Genomic DNA, 15,413 nt, shown 5'->3' with positions numbered 1-15,413 from the left:
CTCTGAGGGCCTTCGTTTGACACCTTGAACACTCTGCGAGTCGGCGGCATGGCTAGGCTTGGGGACAGGGCTCATTTGGGTCCAGTGTGGGGAAAGATGGCAACGTGGAAAAGCTTTGTTTCTGAGGACACAAGGGGCTTTTATTTGGACAGAGTTCAAATGTTTGCATGTGATGGCCCAACCCCCACCCTTTTGCCCCCCGGCCCCTCACTTTCTCCTTTCTTAATGTCTTCCCATTTTCTTTTCCTACCACAGGCTTATTTTTAACCTCCACACAGACATTCTGCCTTCCTACCACCCTCTCACCTCTTCACGTTTTCTCCTTTGGTGTTCAGCCCAGGGACACAATGAAGGAAGGCAGAGACGTGCACAGAGCCCGAGCCCGAGCCCCTGTGACCTGTGCCTTCCTCATGCCTTTCTTCAGGCCTTTTTAGGGTCCTTCTGGGAGAATGTGACTACTCTTTCTTCTTACTGAGGCAGGAGAGTGGTTACCCAGAGGGCCTCAGCGTCTTGGCAGACCTTGGTGAGGGAGCTAGGGGAAAACAAGGGGGTAGGAGGTTGGTTTCAGTTGGGGTAACCCCATAAATGGTGGGGGGATGGGCCGGGACTCGGGACACTTGGGTTTCATCCTTGGTCTGGGTGGGGAGGGGGCTACAGCTGGCTAATCTTCAGGTGAAGAGGGGCTGGGGCAGGGCTAAGGACCAGCAGGAGCTTACCTGGCCATCTCTGGAGCCCCAGGAACAACAGTGTAAGAAGGAAGAGGCTGCTGGCCAAGAGGACTCCAAAGGCCGTTTTCTGCTCTGTAGGTTGAAAGCAGCATAGGCAGGAATTAGTAGGCAGGAATCCTTTCTGAGCCCAAGCCAGATCCCCAGCAAGAGGTACAAAGGAGGGAAGGAAGGAAGGAGAGGGAGAGACAGACAGACACCCTATCACTGGTGAAGGAGCTCATAGCAAGTGTTCTGCTTTTGCCCAGGAACTGGGCGCACTGTAGTATTCATACTTGTTCAAGATTGTCAGGTGTCCATGTGTTCCTCCACACGGGATTTCCTACCTCTTCCCACCCTGGGACATTTTTAATTGCTTCACGAGAGCGATTTAGATTAGATTAATTGTTGACGGGTAAACTGGAATTTTGCGACTAGCTGGGGAATGGTGTAAGCTGAGGCAAAACTCCCAGTTTTTGGGAAACTTGGCAGTCTGGTCAGCCACCAAATGATGCCCAGTGTTCCTGGATGTTTGCATCTCTTGTTGAAAACCTTTCAATGACATTCTGTGACTTCAGCATGAAATTCCAGCTCGAAGGCCCATTGTGATCTACCCACTAATAGCCAGAGAGGGTTGAAGGCTGTAGGGGAGCCCATTTTTCATATTTTCTTTTTTACCATTTACGAGGTAGGTGACTTTGGGCAAATTTCTTAACATCTGTAAGTGCCAGTTTGCTCAACAGTAAAATGGGAGTTGTGATAATACATGTAATCGTACAGCTGAGTGCTTGATTCATGTAAATGCTCAATAAATGTAGTTACTTTCAAGCTTTAGAGCCACTTCTTTCTTTTCCCACACACCCTTGGCTCTAGCTGTGCAGTTCCCACATTTTCCTTAGACTTATAATTTGGCCGTCAGATGCGCCCTTTTTCCCATCTTAGCTGTTCCCTTCCCGCTGAGCTAGCTAGCTTGGCTTGAATGTCTCCTCCAGGCTGTCCTCTGTGACTGCCTAGTCAGTCCCTCCAACCTGACTAAGCGCCTTGAGGGCAGGAACAATTCACCCTTGATCTCCCACTGTCAGTACATCGCCTGGTACCCTGGAACCTGGGGTGTAATGATGCGTCTCGGCATGTGGTGGCAGCTATGGAGGCTGCCACCTTGGGAAAGGAGCCAAGGCTGAACAAAGTGCTGAGGGAAGCAGAACAAGGCCAAAGATGAGCTGGGGGCAGGCGAGCCATGAGCCCAAGTATGGAGGTGGGGAAAAGAGGGCACTCCTAGTACCTGGTGGGGCAACCCAGGCGGTGGACCTAAGGGGCTCCTCCAGGGAGATGTGGGTGACCTGGCAGGTGTAAGTGGTGCCTTCAGGGCCAGGTTCTGCCTTCAAGAAGGAGGAGACGCTGTAGGTGCCCGCTGTGCTTTGCCGGAGGCTGGAGAAGGAGGCCCCAGAGACGGGGACTGGGGCTCCACCTGGCTCTTCTCGGATCCACGTCACAGTCATGTCCAGAGGATAATAGCCAGCGATGTTGCAGATGAGGGTGGGTGGCAGCGCTTTGTTTGTCAAGCTTAGTTGTACTTTGGGGGAAGCTGGAAGAAAGAACGAGGAATCAGATTCCAGAGGGATCCAGCCGGACAGCAGAGTTGCCCAAAGCATTCTCTTCCTGCTGGGAGTGAGGGCGGGTTGTGGGAGCTCAGTGGAGTGCCAAGGGGGCTGTAATGGGTCCACCCTAGATGCGGGCCAGGAGGGGTGCGCCTTCCACAGGTAATTGAAAAGCAATAGGAAAACCAACGAAAGGTTGGCTTCTTATTGTCACTATAAGCTGGCAATTTTAAAGGACGTCAGTGATGAAATACTCCTGCCAGTCAGACAGCCCCTCCATGGTTTGCCGCTGCTCCTTCTTAGGATGTGCTCCAGAGGATGGAGGTACTTGGAGACAGCCAGCCAGGGCAGGGCAGCAGGCTCCTGGGCTGGGAAATTGCGTACTGGAATTATCCTGGAGTCTGACAGAGAACAGTCTGCACTTCTAGGATGGAGATGGCAGTTAGGTTGTGGCCATTCAGCCTGCTTCTCAGAAAATTGCCCTTGTGTTGGATGCTGTCCTGGAAAACACCTCCATAGGCATATCCCTTCCCTTCTCCTTGGAGAACCGAAAATGACCTCACCTTGGACGTGGAGCTGGACGATCTGTTGGGCTTGGTACAGAGAGGTGGTGATCTGGCAAATGTAGGTCCCCTCGTCCTTCAGGGTGAGGCTAGGCAGGGTGAGGGAGGCATCCCCGGCCAGGAGTAGCTGCTCTGACTCCAGGGAGGCACCCTCCCGCTTGGCCTGCCGCTGCCCCGTGGTCCAGCTGTATACCAGCTGGCCATGGCCCTTATGTTGCAGCCGCCACTCCACGCCAGTCAGGTCTAAGCCCGGGGCCACGGAGAAGCCACAGTGCAGGGAGGCTGAGGACCCCAGCAGGAAATTCAGCAATGGGGTCTGTGTTGTCACTTGGAGCTCCACTATAGTGAGAAAAAGAAGGGTGACTGTGGGCTACTTCCTCCTCGAGTCCACCTGATCGCTAAGCTGTGGGCATGTTGTGGGCGTATGCCTGTCCCTGCCTCCTTCCTGGACATTTCCCATCAGGTGCAACCACAAAATGGGGCACGTGGGTGGCACAGTTAGGCATCTGACCCTGGATCATGGCTCAGGTCATGATCTCACAGTTCATGAGTTCAAGCCCCACGTTGGGTTCTGCACTGATGGTGTGGAGCCTGCTCGGGATTCTGTCTCTCCTTCTCTCTGCCCCTCCCCTGCTTGTGCTCTCTCTCTCTCTCTCAAAATAAATAAATTAAAAAAAAAAAAAAAAAAAAGATGGAACCACAAAGAAATGGTGCTGTGGAAAAGCAGCATGGCACACATGGTAATCCTAACTATTTTGGAGTCACTTCCCCCCGGATAATCTGACGAAAGCTATGGACTTCCCACCAGAAAATTACACATGCAAAATTATGTGTTGCCATTGACCCTCAGGTAAGACCACTGGAATAGCAGCAAAAGCTTTGGAACCCTGCTTCTTCCACTTACTAGCTCTGTGACCTTGGGCAAGGCAGTAAGGGTTGCCAAGGTCATCTGCTTAAGGCAAAGCTGCTGCGAAGACTAAATAGGAATAAGAGATTTAAAAAGCACCCAGTGGTAGTATTTGTGCCAAACATGCTGAAGCTGAATCTAATGAGGAAAACAATCAGACACATCCAAATGGTGGGATACTCTACAAGACAGCAGGCCTGGACTCTTCAAAATGTCAATGCTAGGAAAAGCCTGTTCTGGAGTAAAGGAGGCTAAAGGCACAGGACAACTGAATGCATGACCCTTGTTTGAATCCTGGACTTAAAACAAAAACAAACTAGAACAGTAGTGGGACCACTGGAGAAATTTGAACTTGGACTCTATATTGACAGTACTATTGCATCAATTTTAAAATTTCTTAAGTCTGGCGGCACCTGGGTGTCTCAGTCGGTTAAGCGTCTTGACTTCGGCTCAGGTCATGATCTCATGGTTCATGAGTTCAAGCCCCACGTCCAACTGTGCACTGACGGTATGGAGCCTGCTTGGGATTCTCTCTCTGCCCTTTCCCACTTGTATGTGCGCACATGCGCCCATTCTCCCTCTCTCTCTCAAAATAAATAAATGAACATTAAAGAACATTTCTTAAGTCTAATGCTCAGTGGTGTACCAAGTAATGGTAGGAATGGACTGCCCTGGCAGGGAGGAGTGTTTTATCACTGATAGTGTTCAAGATTGTCAATATGGTGGTGATGTAACGGTGAGAATATGTTCTTAAAGTCTTTACACACTGTACTCCCTTATTGCCTGCACCACCCTAGACTGCTCCCCACCTTGGTTTGCTGCCAAGGTGATGGTTTTGTGATTATGAAAGAATATCCTTGTTTTTGGTTATAAACTTTGTGTTATGAGCCAATACATGACATACATGGAAACATTTGGGGTGAAGTGTTGGAATGTCTGCAATTTACTTTCAGTTCAGGGGGGGATACCTATCCTTTCATCTATCAAGAGAGAGAATGCGGCAAGACATTAATAATTGGTTGATACAGGGGCATCTGGGTGGCTCAGTAGGTTAAGCTACCAACTTCGGCTCAGGTCATGATCTCATGGCAGGTGAGTTCGAGCCCCGTGTCGGGCTCTGTGCTGACAGCTCGGAGCCTGGAGCCTGCTTCGGATTCTGTGTCTCCCTCTCTGTCTGCCCCTCCCCTGCTCGTGCTCTATCTCTCTTTCCTTCAAAAATAAATAAACATTAAAAAATAATTGGGTGAATGGTATACAGGTGCTCATTACATTATTTTACCTTTTTGTAGGTTTGAAATATCCCTACAAAAGGAAGAAAGACGGGGGGGAATACCTCCCCCAAAGGGGGAATACCCTAGCATGGCTTAGGTATTCCCCCTAAGCCATGCTAGGACTATGGCTGACACTGGACAGACATGAGAACCCCTCTTTTCTGCTGTGGCAGGGTAAAGTTAGGTTGAGTCTTCTGGGGCTTTCTAAGGATAAGAGGCTAGCCCCCTAATCTCTGGACTTGGTTGTCCTCTTTTTAGAGGCAAAATACTGGATTTGAGGAGCTCTGGAGAAGCCTATCATCATGTTCTCAATTTCCTGTGTCCTCTGGGATGTGCCAGGTTGGAAAGGGCAAGAACCAGGTTTTGCTAATAAGAGTTAATGAACAAATCCTGCATGTGCGTCGCTCTAATCATCTTGAAGCACCAGAACAGGCTGGCTTTCACCGCGATACAACTGGTGCTTGGTTTAATAAGACTGCTATGGACAGCGTACGTGAACAGAGCCTCGCATGTCATTTCCTCACACAAGGGAGGTGAAAATGATCCCAGTCCAATCCTTTGGGTCTTTAGGAGAAAGGACTGAGGCTAGGGGACACCCTGAGATGACTGATGTGGATGGAAGTGTACTTATTCCCTTCCTTCTTCTAGTCCCCCATAAGCTGCCTACTTGAAAAAACCCACAACTTTATTTCTGCTACTTTTAATTTTCTCACCTGCAGTCTGCACCATCCCCTGGGGGCTCAGGGGCAGCTTCAGTGTGGGGTGCAAAACAGCCCCATTCTCAGCATCCCTGAGAACCTTCATCACCATGGAGACACTAGGTCCCCCTCCGGGTACCTGCACGTTGGCAATGAACGAAGCTTTCTTCTCAGTGGCCTGGAGGAGATAGTGGGAGATCTCACAGGATACCTCCTTCCCGTTGCAGTCAGCATGGAGTAAGGCCTCGGCTTGAGGAATCTGTACCAAGTTCACTGAGGGAGAAGGGCAGCACAGAGGTCTAGTTGGATTGAGAACACCTGGGTCCATGGGAAACAGGTGCGGTGGGTGTCCTCAGGAACTGCGCTGTCCCAGCGGAGGGAGCCCAGAAAGATTGAGACATAGGGCGGAGGGCTCTTACCTGAGGCCTCGAAGGTAACAGGTGGGTTGTCTTTGGCCAGTGTGCCCCCTTGGAAATCAGTGAAGGCTTCCAGGGAGCCATCATCCAGCACTGGTACCTGCCTCAGCACGAGCAAGGCCTCCACCGTGGTCCTACTGCTGGCAAGACTTCCAGGGTGCCTGTCTTCCTCCACCAGGAAGCAGTCTAGGACCACATCCACCTCCCGCCACTGCCTTTCTTCTGCAGGTTAAAGACAGGAGTGAGCACCCTCTTGCCCAGAGAGTTGCTTCTGTACTCGCCTCGCACCCCAACTGTGGAGTCATCAAGGAAGGTGTAGAAGTTGTCATCCAGGGTCCTAGCTGTCTCTGTGTCCTTCTCTCGTCACCCCCAAACCAGCTTTCTGGGAAGCACCTGCTAGTCCAGGCACATACCTGGTATGAATTGAAGTCCTGATTTACATTGCTCAGGAGAGTTTATGTTTTTATTCTCATTACAACTGCCAGCCAAGAAACTCCCTCTTCAGTCAAAGGCAAAATTGCCACTGGGAGAGGAGACAGGCCGCCCGTGTGGCGAGGGGAGTTGGCACAATTTCCCAGCCAGCCCACTGGGTCTACTCAGCTTTCTGCGGTTACAGGTGGCCTGCCCCTCCCCCACCTCCAGGGCACACCTCCCGGGGATTTCCCAGCTTTCCGCTTGGGAAGGTGTCTGCTCCCAGGCAGTGCCCTCTCCACTAGGCCCCCCACCGCATCCCCCAGGAGGCCTCTCTTCCTTTGCCCTTTCCCACAGGCTGCGGCCTCCTCCCCAACACCATTGGTTCCTTATTTTGCCAGCCTTTCTCCTGTTGGGCTTAGGAGGCTGCTGGAAGCCGTCCCCCTCCCCCCACCCCCTTCCCCTTCTGGAATCTCGGGGTGGGTGGGTCCCTGGTGCGCCCTGGGTCCAACACCCCCACCCTCCTCTTCCCTCCCCCTCCCCCCACTCCGGCCGGCGCTCCCCGCTCACCTGGGTCTGCCGCCACTCGGGACAGGGCCAGGCAGAGCAGCAGGCACCAGCCCTGCCCCGCGCCCATGGGGGCTGCGCTGCCACCCCTCCCGCCCCGCCGTCCTTCCCCACTGCTCCGGCGGGTGCGTCCCGGCTGGAGAAGAGGGGGCTCTCCGAACTACCCTTTCTGGCCTGTAGCTTTCTCTCCAGCCCTTGGCCTCCTCCTCTTTCGCTTTCACTTCGAGTGTCACCGCGGCTGCTTCTGCCTGGGAGTGAAACCACTAACTAGGCGCGCGTGCCAGCGTCGTGATCACGGTTCTCCTTTCTTCCCCCGCCTCCCTCAAATCCTCTCGTTCTGTCAAGACCTGACTTCAACGGCATGCATCCTTGGACCCCCCACCCAAGAGAGCGGAGCCGAAGTAAGGGAGGGGGTGGGGGGAGGCAGAGACCGAAGCCAGAAGCAGGATCCCCAGGAGCCTGGGAAACTTTCTTCATTTTCGGTTGGTGCTACACCCCCTGGCGGTCCTCCTTCGGCGACTGGGGCGGGCCCCTAGCACCAGCCTGCCCAGGAGAGAGCTCCTCATTCAGATCCCGGATCTGGGAGTGGCTGGCGCCCAGAGATTGAATTTCAGAGCGCGCGCGGAGAGCATCGGTGTGTGGCTGGCCGTCACTTTATTTTGCCGAATTTCTACGTCAGTGATACAGCACGTGGGGGTTCGTAGGCAGAAGTGTGTTTTCCAGCTAGGGCCTCAGCCCTCCAGTGCAGCGCAGGGGCGAAGCCGGCTGAGCCAGGGCACACTCGGGCTCCTGTGACCCACCCTCCACCGCATCCCCTCGTGTCCTTGTCACTGCCAGTCTCCAAAAGGCACGTTCTCAAGTCTGCACACAGGAAAGGGTCCTGATAAGAGGATGGTACTGAAACCGGGGGTGCCAGGTCTCATTCGGCTCATCGGCCTGGGTGGCCTATGGGGTGGGACTGAGGCTGGGATTTTATTGTAGTGATGACCTCCCCACCCCCCAAGGCGAGCACGCTCAGGGGTAGGAAGCAGGCTCTGGTTTTCGGTAGTCTTCCTGAATGGGGATGGCGCCCCCCTCTTCCTCCCTGGGGCAGCTGTAAGGACAAGGCTCTGCAGGCATCACTGGACTTTCTTCTTTGTCTGCAGGAGGAGAATCAGAGGCAGTAAAGGTGGGGGGTGGTGAAAGGAGGGTTAGCTTGGGGGAGGCTGTCAGGGGGTGCCGACGAAGAGGCGAGAGAGAAGGCGGGAGCAAGGGTTGGTAAAGATGGTGCGAGGGAGGCTTCCGAGAGGTTCCAGGCATGGGTGGTGGGGCTAAGGAAGTAGGGTGGGGTGCAGGGACAGGACTGGAGACCTGCATTTTGTCTCTTACTTAGTCCATTTTTTCTTTGTTGATGGAGGCACAGGGCTCCGACCATGGTGAAAGCAAGAAACATTCCAGAGAGGACCACAAAGATGCGGATGCAGTCTGTGCTGCACAGGGACCTTTGGGCTGTGGTAGACAGGGGCCACACAAGTGTTTTGGGGGAGGGCCTAGGTCTCGACTCTCCTCAGCCCAGGCCTCCTGTTACCCATCTGCCATCTCTCTCTCACCCCGATCCCCACTGCTACCATTGGACTAAGTCCTTTCCTAATCCTTAGATTCTGCTTCTCCTACTTCTTACTCCTACTCCAGGAGCTTTCTGGCTGACTTCCCTCTCTTGTATGCATTCTCTCTGGGGGTGGAGAATGGGGAGGAAACTCACGTGGTCCGTGGGTAGAGAGAGCTGGAGCAGGCAGCCACCTGAAATCAGCTAGAGTTTGCACCTGCCGGACTGTCCCGGCCTCTGGCATCTCTAGAAAAAGAGACAGGGTGAGCAGCAGCAGGGCACCTCCTAGGGCACAAGCCTGGGCTGAATGAAGGCCTGAGGCCTAAGAGGCGCTGGGTGAGATGGGAAGGCTGACCAGCTGGCCAGGCAACTTATGTGGGGAGGGTGCTGGTTGGGGGCGGGGGTGACCCTTATCCCTGTGACTGGACAAAGTGTTGCCTGGAACTTACTTTTGGCGTAAGGTAAGTGGGTGGGTTGTGGGTGTGGGCCTGGGGCCTGAGATGGACGAGGTGTCAGTGAGGGGTTTGAAGGAGGATCACACTCGGTACACTCCTTGTCCCTGCACTGCCAGCCCTTGGGACAGGCACACTCTGCATTGGCGGTGAGGGTGCAGTTTCGAATGAGGAGACCTGGGGACAGAGGAGGGCAGGAGGAACACGAGAAGCTCAGGCCTCAGAGACCTGCAAGGCGCGCTCGCCAAATCCTATCTTGAGCTGCCGTCCCAGACCCGGCTCCCGGAACTCCTGCCCCATCTACACAAGGGCCTGCCCCTCCCTCGCTGTCACCTAGTGCCTCTACCTTTATTACTATTGCCATGAAAGGAAAAATTTAGACCTTTTAGAAAATTCATGCTTCGGAAATGCAAACTGGAAAAAGTAGAAACAGCCTGCATGATTTTCTCTCTTATTCACTGATACTTTTATAACTTCTTGAAGTGTAATTTACTTACAGAGAGGTACACTGATCAGAAGCATCAAGCTTGAGAATTGCTACAAATTGGACCCATAGACAAGAGAAGCAGAGTTCCTTTCTAGTCACTACCTCCTCCCACCCACACATAACCACCATCTAGCCTGACTTCCTAACACTGCGAGTTCATTTTGCAATACATTTGTGTAGTCATGCGTGTGTGCTTACTTGTATCAGGCACTCTTATTCAGTCTTTGTGAAATTCATCCACATTGTAACCATAGGCTATTCCTTCTCCTGCTGTATAGTATTCCACTGTATGAATTTCCCATGATTCAGTTATCTATTCTACTGCAAATGGCACGTGGGTAGTGTCCAGTTTTTAAGCAATCAGGAATAGTGCTGCTATGGTCCCTGATAGGTTTTTATTTTTTAATTTGTTTTTAAATGTTCATTTTTGAGAGGGGGGAGGGGCAAAAAGAGAGGGAGAGAGAGAATCTCAAGCAGGCTCTGAGCTGGCAGTGCAGAGCCCGATGCGGGCTCAAACCCACAAACCATGAGATCATGACCTGAGCTGAAATCAAGAGTTGGACACTTAAGCAACTGAGCCACCCAGGTGGCCCCCTGATAGGTTTTTAACTTTACTAGAGATTTACTTCATTACTAACACACTTTGCCTTTAAAAAAATTTTTTTTTAAATGTTTATTTATTTTTGAGAGACAGAGACACAGAGTGCAAACAGAGGAGGGCAGAGAGAGGGAGACACAGAATCTGAAGCTGGCTCCAGGCTCTGAGCTGTCAGCACAGAGCCCGATGCAGGGCTCAAACCCACAAACCGTGAGATCATGACCTGAGCTGAAGTCGGACACTCAACCGACTGAGCCACCCAGGTGCCCCTACTTTGCCTTTTAAATAGAAATGTTATTCAAGTGTAGAGGTTGGGTGCTGAATGACTGCCAATAAATTATACTAGAGGAGGAGGATGTGAGGGGTTCTAGTCTGGGTTGGACTCACAGGTGGTTGGGGTTAAGAAGAGGAGGGTGATTCTGGGGAAGGCATTGGCACCGGACGTGGGCCAGGTTTGCCCATGGACTGGTGGGACCTTAGGACAGTGCACTCATGGGGAACCAGGGAGAAGAGCCCCCACAGGCAAGGAGGGGTGCAGAAAGGAAGGCTGGCAGATGTCGAAGATGCCTACTAGTACTCTAATATTCCTTTCGCATGTGCTTTTTGTGAGGAAAGGGAGAGGGACACAAATTCCTTCTTCCCATCCTTAGGCCCCTAGGGCTGCTTCTTTCTGAATTTTGACTCGTAGTTGCTACTAGAATTTGGTTTCCTTGTGGCTTACCAAGAATTGTGAGCCAGCCTGGACAAGGATCTGCAAGAAGAGAACAGTGATAGGGGAGAGGAGAAGAGGTAGGCAAAGGTGAGGAAGATCACCTCAGACCCAGGAGGGGGTGGGCAGGAGGGTATCTGCCCAAAGGCAAGAGAAGGGTTAAGGAGGGGGCTGAGCTTGGTTACAATGGAAGGCGTGCCATTGTTTTTAGTGATGAGTATCCAGAGACCTGGGAGTTCTTTTCACCTTGTATAACCTGTGCCCCAAATTCCAGGCGAATTTCAAGCACTTTTCCATTTTACCCATGGGAATACTGAGGTCCAGAGGGGGCCAAACTCATTCAGCCTCACCCCTGGCCACCGTCACCTGGAGTCCCTCAGCCAATTGCTGCCTGAGAGTTTTGGGGCCTATGGGCTGAGTCTGAATCGCCTGGTCTGGAACACAGCAAAGGGAGTTCAGGCTGGTTCAGTATTGGGAAAAGGCCTTTTGGCGGGGCCTGCAGAATGAGTGGGTGGACTTTGACTAAAATAATTCCAGGGGTGCCTGTGTGGTTAAGTCGGTTGGGCATCCTACTCTTGGTGTTGGCTCCAGTCATGATCTCACAGTTCCTGAGATCAAGCCCTGAGTAGGGCTCCGTGCTGAACATGGAGCCTGGTTGGGATTCTCTCTCTCCCACTCTCTCTGCCCCTGCCCTGCTTGTGTTCACTCTCTCTCTCTCTCAAAATAAATAAACATCAAAAATAAATAAATAATTCCAACCCTGCTGGGGTTGCTGACAAGAAGAGAAAAGCATCCATTAATATATTTTTAAGTTGAGTGGACTGAGGAATACTTCTTGTGTATTTGAGATGTTGTGTTTTTTTTGACTTATTTGCAATGGCAAACCTTTTTTCGTTTGTTTTTATTTTTATTTTTTAATATTTACTTATTTTGAGAGAGAGAAAAAAAGAGAGGGGGAAGACCAGAGAAAGAGAGAGGGAGAGAGAATCCCAAGCAGGCTCCGTGCTGTCAGTGCAAAGCCCGATGTGGGGCTAGAACCCACGAACTGTGAGATCATGACCTGAGCTGAAGTTGGATGTGCAACTGACTGAGCCACCCAGGTGCCCCAAGGGACCACTTTAAAGTCTGCTGCTCTATCTGGGCTGGCACACAGATTCTGAAATTCTAGCTAAGATGCAGAAATAATAAAAGAATTCACATCAGCTGCACATGTTACTTCTTCATTTAAAAAAGATAAAATTACTGGGGTGCCTGGGTGGCTCAGTCAGTTAAGCATCCGACTTCAGCCCAGGTCATGATCCTGCGCTTCGTGGGTTTGAGTCCCACGTCAGGCCCTGTGCTGACAGCTCGGATGGAGCTTAGAGCCTGGAGCCTGCTTCAGATTCTGTGTCTCCCTCTCTCTCTCTCTGCCCCTCCCCTGCTTGCACTCTGTCTCTCTGTCTCCCAAAAATAAATAAACATTAAAAAAATTTTTTAAAGATAAAATTACAAAATAAACCAGAAATATAGGCCACATACATATTCATTTTCCTAAATTGGCTGTTGTGCAAAAAAAAAAAAAAAAAAAAAAAAAAAAAAGAAAGAAAGAAAGGATGTTACTCGACTGGCTGGTATTGTTATTTCCGTAGGGGCACCTGGGTGGCTCAGTCAGTTGAGCCTTCAGCTCTTGATTTTGGCTCAGACCATGATCTCATGGTTTGTGAGATTGAGCCCTGAGTTGGGCTCCGTACTGACAGCTTGGAGCTTGCTTGGGATTCTCTCTTTCCCTCTCTCTCTCTCTGCCCCTCCCCTGCACTCTCTCTCTCTCTCTCTCAAAATAAATAAAAATAAATATAAAAAAAAAAAAGAAAGGGGGTGCTTGGATGACTCAATTGGTTAAGGGTTTGACTCTTGATTTTAGCTCAGGTCATGATCTCACAGTTCGTGAGTTCAAGCCCCACATTGGGCTCTGTGCTGACTGTGGAGCCTGCTTGGGATTCTCTCTCTCCCTCTCTCTGCCTCTCCTCTGTTCTCTCTCTCTCTCAAATAAATACAGAAAGAAAGAAAGAAAGAAAGAAAGAAAGAAAGAAAGAAAGAAAGATGTACTCCAAGTTCCAAATGAATGTGCACTTCAGACACAGCCAATTCATCAATGGGGGTTTGCTCACCTGAAATCTGGGACCTAGGACCACCTCCCTTTTTTTTCACTTCCCCCTTTATATTGTCATGATCTGAGTTGTGCACCCATTCTCCGCAGCTCCCCAAATTCTGCTTACCCCATTCCCCGTAACGCTAGAGTTCTCTCCACATCAATATGTGCCCTGCCCAGGGCACCCCATTTCCCAGCATTGGCTCCACTTGCAGTAGCCTTGAAGTGACAAGCTCTGACCTCCCTCCTCTTTGCTTCTCCATCCCCGGCTCTGCCACCTTGATCCCCCAGAGGTTTGCCCATCTCACCAGAGTTACAATGCCGACAACTCTCACAGTGGCGCCGGATGTGGTGGTCTGGTGAGAAGGAGGCCCCCAGTATGCATGGATCACACTGAGCAGCCTCTCCGTGTCTGTCACAGTCCTTCACCAGGAAAGTCCCTGTGAGCAGAGGTCCTGGTCAAGGCCCAAGGAAGGCCACTTCTCTGCCCTCTTCAAGGTGGTACCGGATTCCTCTCCTTGCTGGAACTCAGATGCGCTCTCCACTGCCCTTCACCCCAAACCCCTGGCAAGGGCTCCTCTCTTACCTGGCTTACACATCTGGCAGCACAGTTGTCCCTGGGCCCAGTAATGCTTCTCTGGACAGCACTGGGGGGCCAGGGTAGCCGAGAGCCCCGCCAGGGTCCCCAGAATCCACAGCCAGCAGGGGGGTGGCCGGGCCATGGCTCTTGCCCAGGGGAGCTCTTTCTGCACTCCAGCCACTGACCTCTGGGCTCTGCGGACCTGCTGCCCCCAGCTGGGTGCGGGCGCCTGCTCTCTGCACCTCCTGGGCAGCAGCTGTAGGTGCTCTTCGAGTTGCTGGTTTCAGGTGGCAAGCCAACCTTTGATGGCAGCTGAAGCTCTCTGGTGGCTGTTTTTTTTCTCAAAGCAGTGACTTCCACCCCCTCCCCCTTTTCCATGTGCTGGGTGCTGGGTGCTGGGTGTGGGGAGAGCATTAAAGGGCACGCTCTGTCAGAAGACTTGCTGCTCTTCAAAGGCATCCACCACCTCCAACACGCTGGCCTCTGTGCTCGCTAAGAACTTAACCCATTCGTGCTGTCCTCTTTTACCCAACGTTGAATGCGTGGGGCACTGACCTCTCCTATTCACGCACTTGTACACGTTATGCCCACATCACCCCCTGTTCACAGCTTACAAGCTCTTGATGGTTTAGAGGAGGAAGGGGAGCCTGAACTGAGTACAGGCCCACAAACCTTTATCTGAAACAGTTGGGGTCAGATAAGTTTCTGAACTCAGAATTTTTCAGACTTGGGGGAGAAGCTAGCACCACAAGATGCCTCATGGGGCCGGGGTAGCACTCACACTCAAGCACAACATTTCTGTAGCAAAACTATTGAATATTTAAACTAAGTGAGGGTTGGGGCACCTGGGAGGCTCAGTTGAGCAGTTGAGCAGCTGACTCTTGATTTTGGCTCGGGTCATGATCCCAGAGTCATGATCTCACGGTTGTGGGATCGAGCCCTGTGTCAGGCTCTGTGCTGGGGCATGGAGCCTGCCCAAGATTCTTTGTCTCTCTCTTCCTCTGCCCCTCTCCCCTGCTTTCTTTCTCTCTCTCTAAAAAATAAAAAAAAAAAAAAAATTAAGTGGGGATGGATAGGACTGTAACTAACCCTTGCATCAACCGAGGTCTGGTTTTATGGCCAAAAGACTGCTACAGAATTGTTCAGAACTGCAAACAAGGGATTTAAACCGGTTCCCTCTCTGCCGGACTCTGCAAGGAAATGACATGTGATCTCATCTAATCTTCCTGACAACCTGTGGGACGGGATCACGCCTGTCCATTGGCCCTCCTTCCTCACCTTACTCGCATCTTTACCCTCCCTTCCCACCCCCACCTCCAGCTGTGTCCATCCCTGGTGTCCTGGAGCACCTGGGGCATTTCCCTTCCCAGCTTTGTCATGTGGGGTTAGACTCCTCTGGGTCTTAGACTCCTCCTTCCTCTGTCCTCCTAGAAAGGCTGATCTGGGGATGTTAGAGCTAGCTGGGCTTTTCCCTCTGAGTCCTGGGAACACATGGCTTATTTCTCCAGGCCACGTTTCATTCAGGGGCCTCGCAGTTGTTTTCCGCTCTGCCCATAAAATGTCACACTTCTGTGATCTCACTTGTTAGGTCTGTTCTCTCTCTCGCCCTGGTTTCCTTTCTCTTCATATTTTCCATCCTCCCGCCTTTCCCCAGCCCCCTCTTCTCTTCAAGAGGGTCCTCCCAAGTGGGAAGCCACGTATGAGTGTGATCTGAAGAATGACTTGTACCCAACCATCCT

The 15,413-nt window shown here is 51.7% G+C and overlaps 2 protein-coding genes across 4 annotated transcripts; both read right to left on the bottom strand.

The window, feature by feature from the left end:
* Positions 1-220: 220 nt before the first annotated feature.
* TAPBPL (TAP binding protein like) lies at positions 221-7,221 on the bottom strand. Its single transcript, XM_042945609.1, has 7 exons — positions 7,139-7,221; positions 6,161-6,379; positions 5,757-6,014; positions 2,866-3,204; positions 1,987-2,289; positions 717-800; positions 221-532 (listed from the first exon to the last, which is right to left on the bottom strand). The coding sequence occupies exons 1-7, from the start codon at positions 7,203-7,205 to the stop codon at positions 489-491; spliced, it is 1,314 nt and encodes a 437-aa protein (XP_042801543.1). The 5' UTR covers positions 7,206-7,221; the 3' UTR covers positions 221-488.
* On the bottom strand, positions 7,139-14,014 carry CD27 (CD27 molecule). 3 transcript variants are annotated; one of them, XM_042945610.1, is made up of 6 exons: positions 13,681-14,012; positions 13,403-13,534; positions 9,170-9,349; positions 8,877-8,966; positions 8,504-8,623; positions 7,139-8,274 (listed from the first exon to the last, which is right to left on the bottom strand). In XM_042945610.1, exons 1-6 carry the CDS (start codon positions 13,814-13,816, stop codon positions 8,150-8,152), a joined length of 783 nt encoding a protein of 260 aa, XP_042801544.1. In that variant the 5' UTR covers positions 13,817-14,012; the 3' UTR covers positions 7,139-8,149. The 3 variants fall into 3 exon arrangements, with proteins under 3 accessions (XP_042801544.1, XP_042801546.1, XP_042801545.1); XM_042945612.1 differs by lacking the exon at positions 13,403-13,534 and having other exon boundaries at positions 13,681-14,014; XM_042945611.1 differs by lacking the exon at positions 8,504-8,623 and having other exon boundaries at positions 13,681-14,013.
* Positions 14,015-15,413: the final 1,399 nt, after the last annotated feature.

The sequence above is a fragment of the Panthera leo genome, chromosome B4 (assembly GCF_018350215.1).
Source record: "Panthera leo isolate Ple1 chromosome B4, P.leo_Ple1_pat1.1, whole genome shotgun sequence".
Taxonomy (NCBI): domain Eukaryota; kingdom Metazoa; phylum Chordata; class Mammalia; order Carnivora; family Felidae; genus Panthera; species Panthera leo.
This window is presented reverse-complemented; position numbering and strand designations above follow the sequence as displayed.

Excerpts from the sequence above, each read along its gene's own strand:
- TAPBPL (XM_042945609.1), bottom strand. The coding sequence starts at position 7,205 with ATGGGCGCGGGGCAGGGCTGGTGCCTGCTGCTCTGCCTGGCCCTGTCC. Across the intron at positions 3,205-5,756 it reads GGGGATGGTGCAGACTGCAG|TGGAGCTCCAAGTGACAACA; the intron begins GTGAGAAAATTA and ends TTCTCACTATAG. Across the intron at positions 801-1,986 it reads CGCCTGGGTTGCCCCACCAG|AGCAGAAAACGGCCTTTGGA; the intron begins GTACTAGGAGTG and ends TTCAACCTACAG.
- CD27 (XM_042945610.1), bottom strand. The coding sequence starts at position 13,816 with ATGGCCCGGCCACCCCCCTGCTGGCTGTGGATTCTGGGGACCCTGGCG. Across the intron at positions 8,967-9,169 it reads CCACTTACCTTACGCCAAAA|AGATGCCAGAGGCCGGGACA; the intron begins GTAAGTTCCAGG and ends CTCTTTTTCTAG. Across the intron at positions 8,275-8,503 it reads ACAAAGAAAAAATGGACTAA|ACAAAGAAGAAAGTCCAGTG; the intron begins GTAAGAGACAAA and ends CTCCTCCTGCAG.